At 45.4% G+C, this 19,863-nt stretch overlaps 1 protein-coding gene across 1 annotated transcript; it reads left to right on the forward strand.

Moving 5' to 3' along the window:
• The first annotated feature begins 6 nt into the window (after positions 1-6).
• Positions 7-19,649, forward strand: LOC127048440 (zinc finger protein 436-like). The gene is made up of 5 exons (XM_050948266.1): positions 7-119; positions 1,794-1,882; positions 2,565-2,691; positions 16,368-16,481; positions 16,842-19,649. The coding sequence occupies exons 2-5, from the start codon at positions 1,802-1,804 to the stop codon at positions 18,161-18,163; spliced, it is 1,644 nt and encodes a 547-aa protein (XP_050804223.1). The 5' UTR covers positions 7-119; positions 1,794-1,801; the 3' UTR covers positions 18,164-19,649.
• The last annotated feature ends 214 nt before the right edge of the window (positions 19,650-19,863 follow it).

Consider the following 19,863-nt stretch of genomic DNA (forward strand, 5'->3'; position numbering starts at 1 on the left):
CTTCCGCCCTGTCCTGCCCAGCTAAGGGAGGGGTTCAGCAGCTGAAACTGCGCATGCTCCTTGGGAGCCCCGGTGGGGGAGGGACGATAAAGCTGCTGCTGCCGCCTCCGTGTGAGCCGGTGAGTGAGAGGCCGCGGGGGGGGGGGGCAGTGAGTCTCGGCCCCGGGAACCTGGGAGAAGCCTCGGAGCTGCCTCGGCCCCAGGAGCTGCAGCAGGATCCGCCCCGCTGGGATGGGGGGGCGGAGCTGGGGCCCGGGGGGCCTGTGGGGGCGGGGCGAAGCCGGGGTTGCGGGGGGGGGGGATGTTGAGCTGTCTCTGGGCAGCCAGGAAATTCCCGGGGCGGGGGTGGGGGAGTGAATTGGATCCTGTTCCTGTTTGTGCCTCCCTCCCCCGATGCAAATTCCAGGGCCGCCCGGGGGCGGGGGGGCAAGAGGGGCAATTTGCCCCGGGCTCCGCAGGGGCCCCCACGAGAGCTTTTCGGGGCCCCTGGAGCGGGGTCCTTCACTCGCTCCAGGGGGGCCCGGAGCTTCTTCTGCTCCCGGTCTTCGCCGGCGGGAGGGTCCTTCTGCTCCGGGGTGGAAGGACCCCCCGCCAGTGAATTACCGCGGAAGCGGGACCTGCCACCGAAGAGCAACTCAGTCTTCAGCGGTAATTGGGCGGTGGGGGGCCCTTCTGTTCCGGGACACTTCGCCGAATTGTCCCGAAGAGGGGACCCCCCACCACCGAATTACCGCCGAAGAGGGTCTTCGGGGCACTTCGGCAGCTGGTCCTGGAACAGAAGGGCCCCCCGCCGCCGAACAGGGCCGGCTCTAGACATTTCGCCGTGCGGGGGGCGCCCTGCCACTTGCCTGTCCCACGTCTCCGGTGGATCTCCCGCAGGTGTGGCTGCGGAGGGTCCGCTGGTCCCACGGCTCCAGTGGACATGGATCAGCTGCTGTAGCCTCCATTGTGATCTGGGAGACCAGGCTTAGCAGCTGCTGCTCCCCCAGCAGGGTTCTGTGCTGGGAAGTGACCTTAATTAAGCCTGCTTCTCTACCCAGCCTAGGGGATGACTTTTTCCACCTGGTATTAGCCCCTTGCGGCAGACCTGGGCCCTGTTAATACAAGTTCTGAGCCAGAGTCTCCAGGTAACTGAAAGACCTCAGGGAAAGTGCTGGGGACTAGCAAGAAAGTGTCTCTACACAAACAGCCCCTCATCATTTCTCCTCCCATTAGCAATTGTCAGGAGAAAATCCAGCCCTGGGAGAGCAAAGCCCCCAGGAATGGGACTTTCTCAGCCAAAGGGGCAGGGAGAGAGGACAGAGGAAGGAGAAACTGAAAGGGGCAGTGGGAGAAATGAGTGGGGGAAGAGAGATTTCCAGCTCTCTAGTCCACCTAGACATTGGTATTGCTGCACCCCTGGGCAGAACCACTTTCCAGTGAACAAGAGAAGGCTCAGACAGAGGAAAGCTGGTTCTTGACTCCCTATTCCCCCTGCTGGGGTGTGACTGCTGTTGGGCCTGTGTCTGAGGGAATCCCCCACAGGGACTCCTTTGGTTCTGCTCTTTTCTAGTCTTCTGTTCAGAGACTTTGTTATGAGGTGAGGAGAGGGAGAAGGGAGGTAAAAAATGTGTCTGTGGGCTTAGCCTGGCAGAAGGGGCCAGGTCTACACTGTAATAAAGAGATCAAGCATGTTCCCAGCACGGCAGAGTCTAGGATGTCTGTCTGGAGGCAAAGGGCCTGGGGGAATCGTGATGTCAGATTAACTAAAACCTGTTCTGAAACCTCCACCACTGCCCTTCTTGCTCTGCCAGGCTGCAGAATGATGTCCATGTTTCGCTCCAGCTCATCCCAACTTCCCATGACAGAGGGAAGAGAAATGGCTGCAGTGGAGCCAGCTCTGGTAAGGATTATTTTTTTGAGGGGGTGTTGGTGGGTTCCTACAGGAGGGAGAGGGACAGCAAATGCACTGGAGATGGGAAGGTTTGCACAGTCTAGTTTGGAGGTTGGCATGGGGCAGGAAATGCACAGGATGGCGAGAGGGAGGGCAGGGGGTGACAAACCTGCTGGGAGTTGTTTAATAAGTGGCCTAGTTTCTAGGAACAGACCCATGAGGTTCGGAGGTGGGAATGCTCTAGTTTCTGGTGCAGAAAATAACCCAGCTACATGGGACTGGGAAAACTGACCAGACTCATAATGCTGGAGCCTGACCCGACTACTCAGTGGCTGCTGTGAGATATGAAGGGGATACCCACCAGTGAGGGTTAGGGGAGATTCCCCTCCCTTCATATCCAGCTCCTCACAATGAGGAGACTGTTGGGCTTCCTACCAGGTCCCTGCTAAGGCCTCCCTCTCCTCTATCAATCTGTGGCTAGTAGGTGTATGATGGATCTGCTGGGAGATATAAGGGTCTCTCTCTTTGTCCCCTCACTCTGATGTTTTCTGGATGCTCTGAGCAGGGTAGGGGTGGGACTTTGTTGACTGCAATCCATCTAGGGCTTCCCTTTGATGGGCTTCTCTCCCCACAAATAGTGGGGCTGTGAATGGGGCAGCAGGTATTGAGTGTTGGACTCTTGCTCTTTCAGGGGCTGGTGATCTTCAAGGAGGTGGCTGTGTATTTCACCAGGGAAGAGTGGGCTCTGCTTGACCCCACTCAGAGAGCCCTCTACTGGGATGTCATGCAGGAGAACTATGAGAATGTGACCTCACTGGGTAAGGGTTACTGTCCCCTCAGTTCTTGGTAGGGAAAATGGAGAGTTAAGTTCGGCTAGCCCCGCAATGCCACTTCTTCTCTGCCCAGTTTCAGCATCACCCCAATATGCCAGTGACACACACATTACCAGAGACCCTCCCCTGCTGCAAAACACTTTGGGAACAAAGCACAGAAGCCGTATCGCAGTGTCAAATATCTCCTGTTTGCTCAAGTAAAACTGAAATTTAAGTGCAGCATAATCAACAGAAGGACAGTGAACTTGTGGAACTCCTTACCTGAGGAGGTTGTGAAGGCTAGGACTATAACAGCGTTTAAAAGAGAACTAGATAAATTCATGGTGGTTAAGTCCATCAATGGCTATTAGCCAGGATGGGTAAGCAATGATATCCCTAGCCTCTGTTTGTCAGAGGATAGAGATGGATGGTAGGAGAGAGATCACTTGATCATTGCCTGCCAGAGTCACTCTCTCTGGGGCATCTGGCATTGGTCACTGTCGGTAGACAGGATACTGGGCTAGTTGGACCTTTTTATCTGACCCAGTACGGCCGTTCTTATTTTATGTATGTGTGTGCGCATTTGATGCAAGGAGCTCCTGACCCTCAGAGACCATGTGGAGGCTTTGGAAGCCAGGATGTTGGAACTGGGGGAGCTAAGGGAGGCAGAGAAGTATGTTCATGAGGCTTTCTGGGACACTATAAAATTGTCCCAACTCCCACACTGACAGCACAGACAGCCTCCCACACTGTTGAGGAGGATGAAAGGCCCAGGGAATGAGAGCAGTCAACGGGAGCAGAGGGAAAGCTTCTCATGGTTGGGACACTCCTTCCAGATAGTGTTGGGGCAACCCCTTACACTGAAGTTACCTCACTGGGGGAGGGAACTCCAGTCATTAAGAAAAGGCAGCTGTTAGTATTGGGCGATTCAATCATTAGAAACAAGGATATCTGGGTTTGTGATGACCAGGAGAACCGTATGGTGACTTGCCGGCCTGGTGCGTAGGTTGCGGATTTCTCAAGGCATCTAGATAGACTTATGTGTAGTGCTGAGGAGGAGCCAGTGGTCATGGTACATGTAGATACCAATGACATAAGGAAGGGTAGGTGAGACGTCCTGGAGGCCAAATTTAATCTGCTAGGAAAGAGACTGAAATCCAGGACCTCTATGGTGGCATTCTCAGAAATGCTCCCATTCCACATGCAGGGCCAGGTAGGCAGGCAGAGCTTCGGCGTCTCAATGCGTTGATGAGATGGTGGTGTAGAGAGATGGAGTTTAGATTTTTTAGGAACTGGGGAAACTTTGGGGATGGAGGAGCCTGTACGGGAAGGATGGGCTCCACCTAAACCAAAGTGAATCCAGACTGCTGGCACTGAACATTAAAAAGGCTGCAGAGGAGTTTTTAAACTAAGAGATGGAGGGGAAAGCCAATGGCTGCAGAGGAGTACGTGGATCAGACAGAGACTTCTCTTAAAGGAAAGTGTAATGATAGAGATTTTTCTAGTTTTAGTCAGGAAGAGAGGCTGGAAGAGGATAAAGTAAAGGCCAGATCAGACGAGAAGCATTCACACACATACGAATCTAACACATCAGAGAAGGGCAGACAAATAAACAGTAACAAGTTTTTAAAGTGCTTGTACACAAATGCTAGAAGTGTAACTAATAAGATGGGTGAATTAGAGTGCCTCATGTTAAGAGGATATTGACATAACAGGCATCACAGAAACCTGGTGGAGTGGGGACAATCAATGGGACACAATCATTCCAGGGTACAAAATATATCGGAAGGACAGAGCAGGTCATACTCGGGGGATGGAGAGGGGAGTGGCACTGTATGTTAAAGAAAATGTAGACTCAAATGAAGTAACAATCTTAAATGAAACTGCATGTTCCATAGAATCTCTATGGATAGTAATTCCATGCTCTAATAAGAATATAACAATAGGAATCTATTATTGACCATCTGTCAAAGACAGTGATAGTGAGGATGAAATGCAAAGAGAGATTAGAGAATCTATCAAAATAAAGAACTCCATAATAGTGGGGGATTTCAATGATCCCCATATTGACTGGGTCCATGTCACCTCAGGACAAAATGCAGAAACAAAATTTCTCGATACTCTAAATGACTGTTTCTTGGAGCAGCTGGTACAAGAACCCGCAAGGGGAGAAGCAGCTCTCCATTTAGTTATGAGTGGAGCGCAGGATCTTGCCCAAGAGGTAACTATAACACCGCTTGGAAATAGTGATCATCATATAACAAAATATAACATTCCTGTGGTGGGAAAAACAGCTCAACACTGTGGCATTTAATTTCAGAAAGGAGAACTATGCAAAAATGAGGGGGTTAGTTAAACAGAAATTAAAAGTTACAGTGACTAGAGTGAAATCCCTGTAAGCTGCATGGGTGCTTTTCACAGACACAATATTAGAGGCCCAACTTAAATGTATACCCCAAATTAAAAAACACAGCAAAAGCACTAAAAAGGGCCACTGTGGCTTGGCTTAATCATGTAAAAGAAGCAGTGAGAAATAAAAAGGCATCTTTTAAAAAGTGGAAGTCAAATCCTAGTGAGGTGTATATAGAAGGGAGCATAAGTACTGCCAAATTAAGTGTAAAAATGAATAAGAAAACCCAAAAAGGAGTTTGAAGAACAGCTAGTCAAAAATTCAGAAGGTAATAACAAAAAGTTTTAAATACATCAAAAGCAGGAAGTTTGCTAAACAACCAGTGGGGCCCCTGGACGATTGAAATACAAAAAGAGCCCTTAAAGACGATAAAGTCATTGCGGAGAAACTAAATGCATTCTTTGTTTCAGTCTTCACAGCTGAGAATGTTAGGGAGATTCCCAAACCTTTTGTGGGTGACAAATCTGAGGAATTGCCACAGATTGCAGTGTCGCTAGAGGAAGTTTTGGAACTAATTGATAAACTTAACTGTAACAAGTCACCGGAACCAGATGGTATTTACCCTAGAGCTCTGAAGGAACTCAAATGTGAAATTGGGGAACTATTAGCTATGGTTTGTAACTTGTCTTTTAAATCAGCTTCTGTACGTAATGACTGGAAGATTGCTCATGTAACACCAATATTTAAAAAGGGCTGTAGAGGCGATCCTGGCAATTACAGACCGGTCAGTCTAACATCTGTGTCAGGCAAATTAGTTGAAACAGTAGTAAAGAATAAAATTATCAGGCACATAGAAGAACAGAAATTGTTGGGCAAAAGTCAACATGGTTTCTGTAAAGGGAAATCATGTCTTACTAATCTATTAGAGTTCTTTGAAGGTGTCAACAAACATATGGACAAGGGGGATCTAGTGGACATAGTGTACTTAGATTTCCAGAAAGCCTTTGACGAGGTCTCTTATGAAAGGCTCTTAGATAAATTAAGTTATCATTGGATAAGAGGGGAGATCGTTTCATGAATTGAGAACTAGTTAAAAGACAGGGAACAAAGGGTGGGAATAAATGGTAAATTTTCAAAATGAAGAGGAGTAGCTAGTGGTGTTCCCCATGGGTCAGTCGTAGGACCAATCCTATTCAACTTACTCATAAATGATCTGGAGAAAGGGGTAAACAGTGAGATGGCAAAGTTTGCAGATGATACTAAACTGCTCAAGATAGTTAAGGCCAAAGCAGACTGTGACGAACTTCAAAAAGATTTCACAAAACCATGTGATTGGGCAACAAAATGGCAAATGAAATTTAATGTGGATAATTGTAAAGTAATGCACGTGGGAAAAAATAACCCCAAGTATATATACAATATGACGGGGGCTAATTTAGCTACAACTAATCAGGAAAAAGATCTTTTTGTCATTGTGGGAAGTTCTCTGAAGACATCCAGCAGTGTGCAGCAGAAGTCAAAAAAGCTAACAGGATATTAGGAATCCTTTAAAAAGAGTTAGACAATAATACAGAGAATATCTTATTGCCCTTTTATAAATCAATGAAAATGACTCATTTAGACCCCATCATTTTATATATCTATTTGGGATTATGTTTTCCAATGGGCTGCACTATGTGCTACCCTGACATCTAGTACTACTGAGATCCTGCATTCAACGATATCCCTGCCTTTCCTGTTCCCTTTCTCCACTGTGTCCCACGCTTCCGTGGGACTCTCTCTTTGTCTCTGCACCCGTCTGTCAGCAAGAAGCAGAGCTAGAGAGATTTGCTGTCTGTCTGGAGACTTTGATTTTTGGGATGTGGATTTATTTTCTGTGTGTTTTAGGAGACTTTGAAATTGAGTGTCTGTGACATTAAGCATAGTACAATCTGGAGTGTTGAACAGCTGTGTCCCCTCAATTCCCCAGGCTGGGGTGCCTTTTACACTGCTCCACTGTGAGACTAGCCACTCCAGGGCAGTTAACACACAGTCTCCAGCATGTATAGCTGGCAGTAAGTTACAGTGTTGGGTGCTGCTAGTCAGTGACTCCCGAATTACAGTACCCCACAGGAGAACCCCAGAAAATTCTCTGCTCCCAGACATGTGCATCTTGTCCTGTCCAGCACACTACTGAACAATGGGAGCTCATCTGAAATCTTATTTCATCTGTGGAAAATGACATGCACCAGGGTTGTTGTTCCAAATGGAGTTTTCAACACACTTTAATCCAACCACACTGGTTAGATAAAACAATAAACTAAGATTGTTAACTACGGTGGAAAAAAGAGATTTTCAGTGACTACAAGTAATAAGGCATAAAAGTCAGACTTGTTTACAAAAGAAATGCAAGAGAAAACACAAACTAATGTTTAACTTAACAAGCTAAACCGGATATAAAACGAATGTTTCTTTCACCATGTGCTGAGACAGGCCGGCTTTCCTTTCAGCCAGGAATCCCTCTAACCTGCCCCTGCTGCCCACATTCAGTTCTTCAGGAGATGTCATAAGCAGAGGGAAAGAGAAGAGAGTGTCTCATGCATTTTCCTCACCTCTTTTTTTTTATAATTCAGTCCTTTGTACTAGAAACAAATTCAGTTCTCAGCTGAGTCATGGTGACAGGCTGTTGTAGATAGGAGCTTCAAGTGGTCTCTGTGATGGAATGTACATGTCTTCTTCACACCTTCTCCCTCCTGAAGAATGGCTGTTTGACCAGCTGTTTGCCTTGCTGTCTCTGAAGAACTTAGGGTTAGGGTTGCAACTTTTTCAGTAATATCATACCATAAAATCACATCACTTTACATACAATGTTGTTACACATTTTAAGGAGGGTATTCAGTAGATTGTCTTTTCAAATGTTACCTCACAAGCCATACAGTGATAAATGAAGGGGAAGGGAGGGATCTCTCTTTTATAAACACCCAGCCAGCCAGATTGCTGTAAAATCCTTGTTGGTGTGATTTCTCTGCTTGCTTTACCTGTAAAGGGTTAACAAGCCCACAGGTAAAAGAAAAGGAGTGGGCACCTGACCAAAAGAGCCAATGGAAAGGCTTGAACTTTTTTAAATGGGACAGTAACTTTCCCTTTGTCTGTTGTTCTGCAGAGAAGTCGACACAGAGTAGCAATGCTGTGTATGGCTTGAAGCAGGTTTGAAAATTCATCTTCCATACCTAGAAGAAATGATTTGGACAGAGAATGTTTAGACAGACACAATCAGGTTTATATTTTTTATTGTGGCTTTTGGAGCTCCTCTGTGCTATCCCAGATGCTTCTGTTTGCTTCTAAGCTTTAAGCTGAACCCCCAAGAAAGCTATTTTGGGTGCGTGCAAAAATTGTTTCTAGCCGAAGCCTGAGTTCCAGATGTATTGTTTTCCTTTTCAATTTTAATAAAATTTACCTCTTTTAAGAACAGGATTGGATTTATGGTGTCCTAAGAGGTTCGTGCATGTTGTTGATTATCTAGTAGCCACAGCTAATTTCCTTTGTTTTCTTTCTCAGCTCTTTCCCGGAGGGGAGGTGAAAGGGCTTGAGGGCACCCCAGAGGGAAGAATTCTCAAGTGCTCCTTCCTGGGTCCAAGGGTTTGGAGTTTTTTGAATTTGGGTGGTGGCAGCATTTACCGAGCCAAGGTCAGAGAAAAGCTGTAACTTTGGGGGTTTAATACAAGCCTAGAGTTGCACAAATTAATTTTTAGAATCCTGGCGGGCCCCCACTTTCTGCACTCAGAGTGACAGAGTGGAGATTCAGCCCTGACACATACTATGAACAAAATTGATCATAATTTTCTAGAAGAGTGAACATAGGGGCACAGACTTGCACAGTGTCTGTCTGTGTGTTCCTAACATATATGTGGGTATTTCAGTCCCTCACAAGAAAGGTGTTCGGCATCTTCAAACACTTGGGGAACCGGTCCTGGGAATTCACTGGTTCATACAGTGTCATTTAATAGAATTGAGAGACACTTTATATTATTTTATTATAAATACTAATATGATGAAATTGCAATGAATCATGCTAGATATGCCATGTAAGGTGTCAATGAAAATGTTATGATTTTCCTCATTTGATAATCTTGTTTCTATTTTTGTATTGTGAGTTATAGATATGTAGGGTATGTCTGTATTCCAGACTTGTGTAGGTTTTCTGAGTGACACCCCCAGACATATTGGCATCAGCACTGCCCAGCCTGTTCAGTGGCCCATCCGGGGTCATCAGCTGTACAATGAACCCATGGAAAGGATCAAGGGGATACACCTATTGAGTCAGCAAGACATGCAGGGGTATGCCTATGTACTGAGACCTCCAAGGCTTTTCCATGCCATGTGCTGTGAAGCTTGTGTTTGAGACACAGGAAGTAGAAGCCACTTGGCAAAAGGAGGCTGCTAGGGGCCGTGTGCTGGGAGAGCAGCTGAGCCCTGATAAGGGGGCGGGCTTACCTGATTAGGGGTCCTATAAAAGTAGCCAGCCAGTCAGGCAGTGGCACAGCAGCCAGCAAACAGAGCTGGAAACGGGAGTTTCAGAGGGAGTTTACAGGGAGAGGTTGCGGGGGAGACGAAGACAGAGGAACCCACAGGCTAGTTAAGGGAGTGGGTGGTGGTTTGCCAGTGTTCCGGTGCCTCTTGGGGGGTTTGTGTTGTGTGTCTTGGATTACCAGGCACTAGGTGGGAAGGCTGTGACTGATACAGAGGCAGCAGTGAAAGACACAATGAGGATGACTGGATGCGGAAGCTGCGGCATGTACATGATCCTGGAGGGGGTACCTGAAAAGAGTTTCATCTGCGTGAACTGCTGCCTGATAGAGCTGATGGAAGAAAAGATCATAGAACTGGAGATGCAGGTGGAAACTCTGAAGTTAGAAGGGGTTTTGAGCAGATGATGGAACACAGACACGAGGGGGCTGAAGGGATAAGCTCAGCCGTGCAGATGGAAGCAGGACCAAAGAATTCAGAGGAGAGGTTGCTGGGTGAGGACAGTGGAAGCATGTGACTAAGAGAACCAGGCAGAGGAAAAGACGGGCCAGTGAAGGAGAAATAGAGCTCAGGAAGAGGTATGCAGAGTTGGAAAATGAAGAAGGGGCACAGCAGGTGGTCGCTGAAGGAGAGAGGGCAAGGAAAAAGAGAAGAGCTGATAGTCCTACAAGAGGAGGGGAGGAGTCAATGGAAGCAACACCAAATATCAGCCCCAGGAGGATTGTAAGGGTGAATAGGAATGGAGAGGACTTGCAGCCAGTGGGTGCAGAGGGTAGACCAGAGAATCACACTGTCACTAGGAAAAGGCAGGTCTACGTGATTGGAGACTCCTTACTGAGAAGAATAGACAGGCCTGTAACTAGAGCTGATCAGGAGAACAGAAGGGTGTGCTGTCTGCCTGGTGCTAAGATACAGGATGTGAACCTGAGGCTGAAAAGGATCCTAGTGGGAAAGAATCTACTGATTGTCCTTCATGTGGGAACGACTGATTTGGCTAGTTTCTCGCTGGAACGTATGAAGGGAGAATATGCTAGACTGGGGAAGACGCTTAAGGAAATCGAGGCTCGGGTGATCTTCAGTGGGATTCTGCCGGTTCCTAGAGAAGGACAACAAAGGTGTGACAAGATTATAGCAATCAACAGATGGCTCAGGCAGTGGTGCTATCAGGAAGACTTTGGGATGTACTGTCATTGGGAAGCATTTACGGACAGAAGACTGTTCTCTCGGGATGGACTTCACCTGAGTAAGGAGGGAAATAGACTTCTAGGATGGAGGCTCGCCCAACTGATAAGAGTGTTTAAACTAGGAATTTGGGGGAGATGGTTGGGAGATGTTCAGGTGATCTCCAGGCCGGAATTTAACCTTGAGAGGGAAGTAAACAAAGTAAAAGGGGATACAGCCATGGACAGAAGAATTGACATAAGGAGGAAGGGTAGTGTTGATACCAAACTAACAGGTGATACTGGTGGTAGAATGTCTATGCCTAACAGAGTGAAGAATGTCAGTGAACCTAAACGGCAAAAAATAAAATGTTTGTACACTAATGCGAGAAGCCTAGGAAATAAAATGGAGGAACTAGTGCTACTGATGCAGGAATTGAAACTGGATATTATAGTGATAACAGAAACATGATGGAATAGTAGTCATGACTGGAGTACAGGTATTGAAGGCTATGTGCTGTTTAGGAAAGACAGAAATAAAGGCAAAGGTGGCGGTGGAGTAGCATTGTACATCAATGAAGAGGTTAACTGTAAAGAAATAAGTGATGGAATGGATAAGACATAGTCTGTCTGGGCAAAAGTCACACTGGGAAAGAAAGCTACTAGAGCCTCCCCTGAGATAGTGCTTGGGGTGTGCTACAGACCATCGGGATCTAATTTGGATATGGATAGAGACCTCTTTAATGTTTTTAATGAAGTAAACACTAATGGGAAATGTGTGATCATGGGAGACTTTAACTTCCCAGATACAGATTGGAGGACAAGTGCTAGCAAGAATAATAGGGCTCAGATTTTTTTGGATGTGATAGCAGATGGATTTCTTCACCAAGTAGCTGAAGAACCAACAAGAGGGGATGCCATTTTAGATTTGGTTTTGGTGAGCAGTAAGGACCTCATAGAAGAAATGGTTGTAGGGGACAACTTTGGTTCGAGTGCTCATGAGCTAATTCAGTTCAGACTAGATGGACGGATAAACAAAAATAGATCTGGGACTAGGGTTTTTGACTTCTCAAGTGCTGACTTTAAAGAATTAAAGAAATTAATTAGGGAAGTGGATTGGACTGAAGAACTTGTGGATCTAAATGCGGAGGAGGCCTGGAATTACTTTAGTCGCAACTGCAGAAGCTTGCATCCCAAGAAAGGGGAAAAAAACCATAGGCAGGAGTTGTAGACCAAGCTGGATGAGCAAGCATCTCAGAGAGGTGATTAAGAAAAAGCAGAAAACTTACAAGGAGTGGAAGAAAGGTGGGATTAGCAAGGGAAGCTACCTTAGTGAGGTCAGAACATGTAGGGATAAAGTGAGGAAGGCTAAAAGCCGTGTGGAGTTGGACCTTGCAAAGGGAATTAAAACCAATAATAAAAGGTTCTATAGCCATATAAATAAGAAGAAAACAAAGAAAGAAGAAATGGGACCGCTAAACACTGAAGATGGAGCGGAGGTTAAGGATAACCTAGGCATGGCCCAATATCTAAATAAGTACTTTGCCTCAGTCTTTAATAAGGCTAATGAGGAGCTTGGGGATGATGGAAGGATGACAAACAGGATTGAGAATATGGAGATGGATATTACCACATCTGAGGCAGAAGCTAAACTTGAACAGCTTAATGGGACAAAATCGGAGGGCCCAGACAATCTTCATCCAAGAATATTAAAGGACCTGGCGCATGAAATTGCAAGCCCATTAGCAAGAATTTTTAATGAATCAGTAAACTCAGGGGTTGTACTGTATGACTGGAGAATTGCTAACATGGTTCCTATCTTCAAGAAAGGGAAAAAAAGTGATCTGAGTAACTATAGGCCTGTTAGTTTGTCATCTGTAGTACGTAAGGTCTTGGAAAATATTTTGAAGGAGAAAGTAGTTAAGGACATTGAGATCAATGGTAATTGGGACAAATTACAACATGGTTTTAGAAAAGGTAGATCGTGCCAAACCAACCTGATCTCCTTCTTTGAGAAGGTGACAGATTATTTAGACAAAGGAAATGCAGTAGATCTAATTTACCTCGATTTCAGTAAGACATTTGAAACGATTCCACATGGGGAATTATTAGTTAAATTGGAAAAGATGGGGATCAGTATGAAAATTGTAAGGGGATAAGGAACTGGTTAAAGGAGAGACTCCGAGTTATACTGAAGGGCGAACTGTCAGGCTGGAAGGAGGTTACTAGTGGAGTTCCTCAAGGATCAGTTTTGGGACCAATCTTATTTAACTTTTTTATTACTGACCTTGGCACAAAGAGCGGGAATGTGCTAATAAAGTTTGCGGATGACACAAAACTGGGGGTATTGCTAACACAGAGAAGGACCGGGATATCATACAGGAAGATCTGGATGACCTTGTAAACTGGAGTAATAGTAATAGGATGAAATTTAATAGTGAAAAGTGCAAGGTCATGCACTTAGGGATTGATCATAAGAATTTTAGATATACATTGGGGACACATCAGTTGGAAGCAACAGAGGAGGAGAAGGACCTTGAAGTATTGGGTGATCACACGATGACTATGAGCTGCCAATGCGATATGGCCGTTAAAAAAGCAAATGCAGTTTTAGGATGCATCGGGCGAGGTATTTCCAGCAAAGATAAGGAGGTGTTAGTACTGTTATATAAGGCACTAGTGAGACCTCATCTGGAATACTGTGTGCAGTTCTGGTCTCCCATATTTAAGAAGGATGAATTCAAACTGGAACAGGTTCAGAGACGGGCTACTAGGATGATCCAAAGAATGGAAAACCTGCCTTATGAAAGGAGACTCAAAGAACTTGGCTTGTTTAGCCTAGCCAAAAGAAGGCTGCAGGGGGATATGCTTGGTCTTTATAAATATATCAGGGGGATTAACATTAGGGAGGGAGAGGAATTATTTAAACTTACGACCAATGTAGACACAAGGACAAATGGGTAAAAACTGGACATTAGGAAGTTTAGACTTGAAATTAGATGAAGGTTTCTAACCATTAGAGGAGTGAAGTTCTGGAACAGCCTTCCAAGGGGAGTAGTGAGGGCAAAAGACACATCTGGCTTTAAGACTAAGCTTGATAAATTTATGGAAGGGATGGTATGATAGGATAGTTTAATTTTGGCAATTGATCTTTGATTATCAGCAGATAAGTCTGCCCAAGGGTCTGTGATGGGATGTTGGATGGGATGGGATCTGAGTTACTATAGAGAATTCTTTCCTGAGTACTGGCTGGTGAATCTTGCCCACATACTCAGGGTTTAGCTGATCACCATATTTGGGGTCGGGAAGGAATTTTTCTCTGGGGCAGATTGGCAGAGTCCCTGGAGGTTTTTCACCTTCCTCTGCAGCGTGGGGCATGGGTCACTTGCTGGTGGATTCTCTGCAGCTTGCGGTCTTCAAACCACAATTTGAAGACTTCAATAACTCGGACATAGGTTAGAGGTTTGTTAAAGAAGTGGATGGGTAGGGTTCTGTGACCTGCTTTGTGCAGGAGGTCAGACTAGATGATCATATTGGTCCCTTCTGACCTGTGAGTCTATGAATATAAAGGGCAGCTGCATCATCTCCATTTTGTCTTCAATCCCTCTTCCTACCTCTGGAGCAACTTCTCTACAAACTGAACGCTGGAACAAAGGACTGAATGATGTTGATGTGTACCAGAGAGCCTTTCAAGCTAGAAACTCACTCATCTGAGAGGGAGGGATATTTGAGCCTTGGCCTGCTAAACCCAAGGTTGTGAGTTCAGTCCTTGAGGGAGCCACTTAGGGAGCTGGGGCCAAAATTGGTTCTGCAAGTGAAGGCAGGGGGCTGGACTCAATGACCTTTTAAAGTCCCTTCCAGTTCTAGGAGATTGGTATATCTCCAGTTATTACCTTTATTACCAATACTGCTAAGAACCAGATATATAGATTTCTGAATGCATCTGACTGTTTCCCCATAAACTGTGTTCCCATTAACTTTTCTTATGTGTTTATGACATTGTTAAAATGGCATAAACACATAAGAAAAGTTAATAGCACAGAAGTACTTTATATCTCTTCGACTGTAAAGGGTTAACAAGTTCAGTAGCCTGGCTGTCACCTGACCAGAGGACCAATCAGGAGACAGGATACTTTCAAATCTTGAGGGAGGGAAGTTTCTGTGTGTGCTGTTAGTTTTTGGTTGTTGTTCACTCTAGGGGCTCAGAGGGAGCAGACGTGCAACCAGGTTTCTCTCCAATCTCCCTGATACAGGTTCTTATAGATTCCAAATAGTAAGTACTAGGTAGATAGCGAGTTAAGCTTATGTTTGTTTTCTTTATTTGCAAATGTGTATTTGGCTGGAAGGAGTTTAATTTGTAGTTGTATATTTAGACTGGGAGGATATTCCCAGTGTCTATAACTGAAAAACCCTGTACCTAATCCATCTTAAATTTACAAAGATAATTTTTATTGTTTTTCTTTCTTTAATTAAAAGTTCTTCTTGTTTAAGAAGCTGATTGTTTTTTTTTATTCTTGTGAGACCCCCAGGGGACTGGGTCTGAATTCACCAGGGAACTGGTGGGGAGAAAGGAGGGAATGGGGAGAGAGAGGCTGGTTTCTCTCTGTGTCAGGATTACTGTCTCTCTCAGGGAGAGTCTTGGAGAGGGAAAGAGAAGGAAGGGGGGAAGGTGAATTTTCCTCTCTGTTTTGTGATTCAAGGAGTTTGAATCACAGTGGTCTTCCAGGGAAACCCAGGGAGGGGAAGCCTGGGAGAGGCGACGGTGGGGGAAAGGGTTTACTTTCCCTGTATTTAGATCCAGAGGGTCTGGGTCTTGGGGGTCCCCGGGTAAGGTTTTGAGGGGACCAGAGTGTACCAGGCACTGGAATTCCTGTTTGGTGGCAGCGCTACAGGTTCTAAGCTGGTGATTAAGCTTGGAGGAATTCATGCTGGTACCTCTTTTGGACGCTAAGGTTCAGAGTGGGGAATTGTACCATGACAAACAACTTCCTTTTTCTTTCCTTTTTATAATAAAGCTTTAGTTTAGAAGCTAAGGGTTGGCTGGCATCAAAGTATTCTGGGTAAGATCCAAACCTATACAGACCTGGTAATGTTGCTGACTCTGGGGTCAGAAGAACACTTGTTTTATGTGAGCAGTTTTTAAATAAACTCTCACGGTGCCGGACCGAGGTGCTGATCGGGAGTCAGAGAACTGGAATGCAGTAAAGGGGGCCGTGTGATGTCTTTTTTTCAGTTTCTCTATAATCAATGTGGGGTATCAGAAGCACAGTTGGTGACTGATGGGTGAATTTAACTTCCATGTTAACCACCAGTTTTGGGAGCATCTGCTCTCCCTTTTTCAGCCTGCCCTGATCTTGGCATTTTCAATGGGGGGAGGGATAACTTAGTGGTTTAAGCACTGGCCTGCTAAACCCAGGGTTGTGAGTTCAATCCTTGAGGGGGCCATTTGGGGACTTAGTTGGGAATTGGTCTTGCTTTGAGCAGGGGGTTGGACTAGATGATCTTCTGAGGTCCCTTCCAACCCTAATAATCTATGATTCTATGAACGTGGACTGCCCCAGGCATGCTGGGTCACACTAAGCACTGAAGTTAAATTAATAGTGTTTTTTTTATGACACAGTCATATGAAATCAACTGAACTCCTTTGTTTTCTTTCATCTGAGCAGGGTTTCCAGTTTCCAGACCTCCTATAATTTCCCATCTGGAACAAGGGGAAGAGCCATGGGTCCCAGACCTCCAGGGTTCAGAGGAAAGAGAGATCCAGAGAGTTGCCTGCACAGGTGAGGAAAGATTAAACCAACTCAGAATCTCTAAGTGCCTGAAGGAAACATCTGGGATGTCCTACAATGCCTTTGGAAGGTTTCTCAGTTCATTATTGTCCCTAGCAGGGGTCGTATCCTTAGGGTAAATATAGCTCATGGCTTCCTGTAGACCCTAGCAGACACCAGGCAGTAGTTTCCTCCCTTCCCCCTGTGAATTTGGATGGGATATGAGGGCCAAATTGATCCCCTCCTCTCTCCTGTTTAGGGGAAGAGTTTGGAGGAGTTCAGTTCTTGTTTTTATTTGCCCTCTCTCAAGCATTTGGTTTGTTTTGGCCTTCCCCTCTCTATCCCTGTTTGAGGTTTCTGTCTCTATCACAGCAGGTGACGCAGTGGTACGTGAGAAAGAGGAGCAGAATTCTCAGCAGGAAAATGTTGAGCAAGTGGCTGAACACAGAGAATTATCGCAAAGATCAAAAAGGAATGTGTCCAGGAGTCATGAGCAGGAAAACTCCTGTGAGATTCAGCACAGACCAGAAAGAGAGCAAGGAAAGCAGGCAGGGGAGAAAATGGGTAAATTTATTTCCTGTTGGGGAACTCGGAGCGTCAAGGAAACCACAACACATCAGGAAATCCTCATGGGAAAGAGGAAAAATACATGCAGTGAGTGTGGAAAAACCTTCACTTACAGCTCAGACCTTTCTCAACATCAGAGAATCCACACAGGGGAGAGGCCTTTTAAATGCAGTGAGTGTGGGAAAAGCTTCACTTCCAAGTCAAGCCTTATTACCCATCTCAGAATCCACACAGGGGAGAGGCCCTATGAATGCCGTGAGTGTGGGAAAAGCTTCACTGACAGCTATCACCTTACTAGGCATCAGATAATCCACACAGGGGAGAAGCCCTATGAATGCAGTGAGTGTGGGAAAAGCTTCACTGACAGCTATAACCTCACTGCGCATCAGAGAATCCACACAGGGGAGAACCCCTATGAATGCAGTGAGTGTGGGAAAAGCTTCACTGACAGCTATCACCTCACTACGCATCAGAGAATCCACACAGGGGAGAAGCCCTATGAATGCAGTGAGTGTGGGAAAAGCTTCACTTACAGCTATAACCTCACTGCGCATCAGAGAATCCACACAGGTGAGAAGCCCTATGAATGCCGTGAGTGTGGGAAAAGCTTCACTAGCAGCTCAGGCCTTTGCAAACATCGGAGAATCCACACAGGGGAGAGGCTTTTTGAATGCAGTGAGTGTGGGAAAAGCTTCACTCACAGCTTTCAACTTACTAGGCATCAGAGAATCCACACAGGGGAGAGGCCCTATGAATGCAGTGAATGTGGGAAAAGTTTCACTCACAGCTTTTGCCTTTCTCAACATAAGAGAATCCACACAGGGGAGAGGCCTTTTAAATGCAGTGAGTGTGGGAAAAGCTTCACTTCCAAGTCAAGCCTTATTACCCATCTCAGAATCCACACAGGGGAGAGGCCCTATAAATGCAGTGAGTGTGGGAAAAGCTTCAGTTCCAATTCAAACCTTATTTTGCATCTCGGAAGACACACAGGGGAGAGGCCCTACAATTGCAGTTACTGTGGGAAAAGATTCGCTAGCAGCTCAGGCCTTTGCAGACATCAGAGAATCCACACAGGTATGCGACCCAGTGGAAGCGGTGAGAGTGGGAAAACCTTGTCTTGCCACTGAGCCCATGTGAGCCATCAGAGAATCTGCAAGGGGGATCAACACCATAAAACTCTCTAGGGCTATCAATACTTTAATACTTTCCTGATTCCCACAGATTAACTTTTAAAAGCTGTTTGAAGCACCGATAACCCTCACTTTGCCCAGATGAGTGAGTGACCTGTTTTTGCATTTTCCAGTTTGACCTCTTTGAGGTGGACTCATTTGTCCTTTCTATCAACTCCATTCTCCCATGAGTAATTCTAATGTGCCCTTCCTATCAGGAACCAGGGAGCATCACATTTATACCAGTCCTCCTATTGCCAAGTTATTGTTAGTCACCAGTGATACAGATTGTATCATTGCCAGTTGTTCTCATGCTCTGCTGAAGAGCAGTTATAATGGGAACTTTTTCATATTAAATTTAAATGAAGAGGAGCAGGGGCAGGAAAAAAGTGTCATTTCAGCCTCTGTGGTACTGGAAGGAGATGTAAAAAGCAACAGAGTCCTGTGGCACCTTATAAACTAAAATACGTATTGGAGCATAAGCAATATACAGAAACCTGTAGAAGAACACTTCAATCCCCCTGGACACACAATAGCAGACTTAAAAGTAGCCATCCTGCAGCAGAAAATACTTCAGGGCCAGACTTCAAAGAGTAACTGGAGCTCAGCAGTTTATCTGCAAATCTGACACCATCAGCCCAGGATTAAACAGACTGTGAATGGCTAGCCAACTACAGAAGCAGTTTCTCCTCCCTTGGTGTTCACACCTCAACTGCTAGAAGAGGGCCTCATCCTCCCTGATTGAACTAACCTCCTTATCTCTAGACTGATTCTTGCCTGCTTATTTATACCCGCCTCTGGAAATTTCCACTACATGCATCTGACAGTGGGGATTCACCCACGAAAGCTTATGAGCCAATATGGCTGTTAGTCTACAACGTGCCACAGGACTCTGTGTCATATGTTACAGATCCAGATTAACACAGCTACCCCTCTGATACTTGGAAGGAGATGGGGTGACTCAGAGATTCCCTCCTTCCCCATCATGGCAGAACTGTTACCTTTTGTCTGAGCCAGGCAGAGTTTATCATCATCACATTCTACCCCTCCACTTCTCAAAGTGTCATGTGATGAAGTGTTCTCAGTTGTGTGTGCTTGGAGATGATGCTTTGACTTGTTTAATCCTATACCAGAGTTGCTATGATTGGAGATGAAAGTATCAAAGACTGAGAAGGGGAATTCAAATGGACCCTAAATGCAGTGTGATCATTTCGAGTTTAAATCTCAGATTCCATCTATTGGTCAAGCCAGTTCTGGCAAGGCGGCTGCTTTTTCCCCCATTATGGGAATGCTAGGATACTAAACATGTTGTAAATAACATAACTGACTGTTGAGACAGTGCTCAATGAAATATGTTTGAATGGATCAGAGGAGAATGTGATGGGAGAATCTCTTGTCCTGATTCTAAATAATTAGATGGAACCTGCTCTGGAATTTCAATTTACACTTTCATTGTCATGTATTCTATCTCTCTGTGATCTGGGTTTCTGTCTTTCTTGATGGCTATGTGGTCACACAATTAGATATTAGTTCGGCTCAGATTTATTGGAGAATTTAAGACAAATGACCATTTGCTAAAGTCATAATTTCTCACTTCAGCTTTGCTTTTCCTCATCCTTCCATGATGATATGGAGAAAGTTCAAGTGCAGCTCTGTCA

Source organism: Gopherus flavomarginatus, chromosome 3 (genome assembly GCF_025201925.1).
Source record: "Gopherus flavomarginatus isolate rGopFla2 chromosome 3, rGopFla2.mat.asm, whole genome shotgun sequence".
Classification (NCBI taxonomy): Eukaryota; Metazoa; Chordata; order Testudines; family Testudinidae; genus Gopherus; species Gopherus flavomarginatus.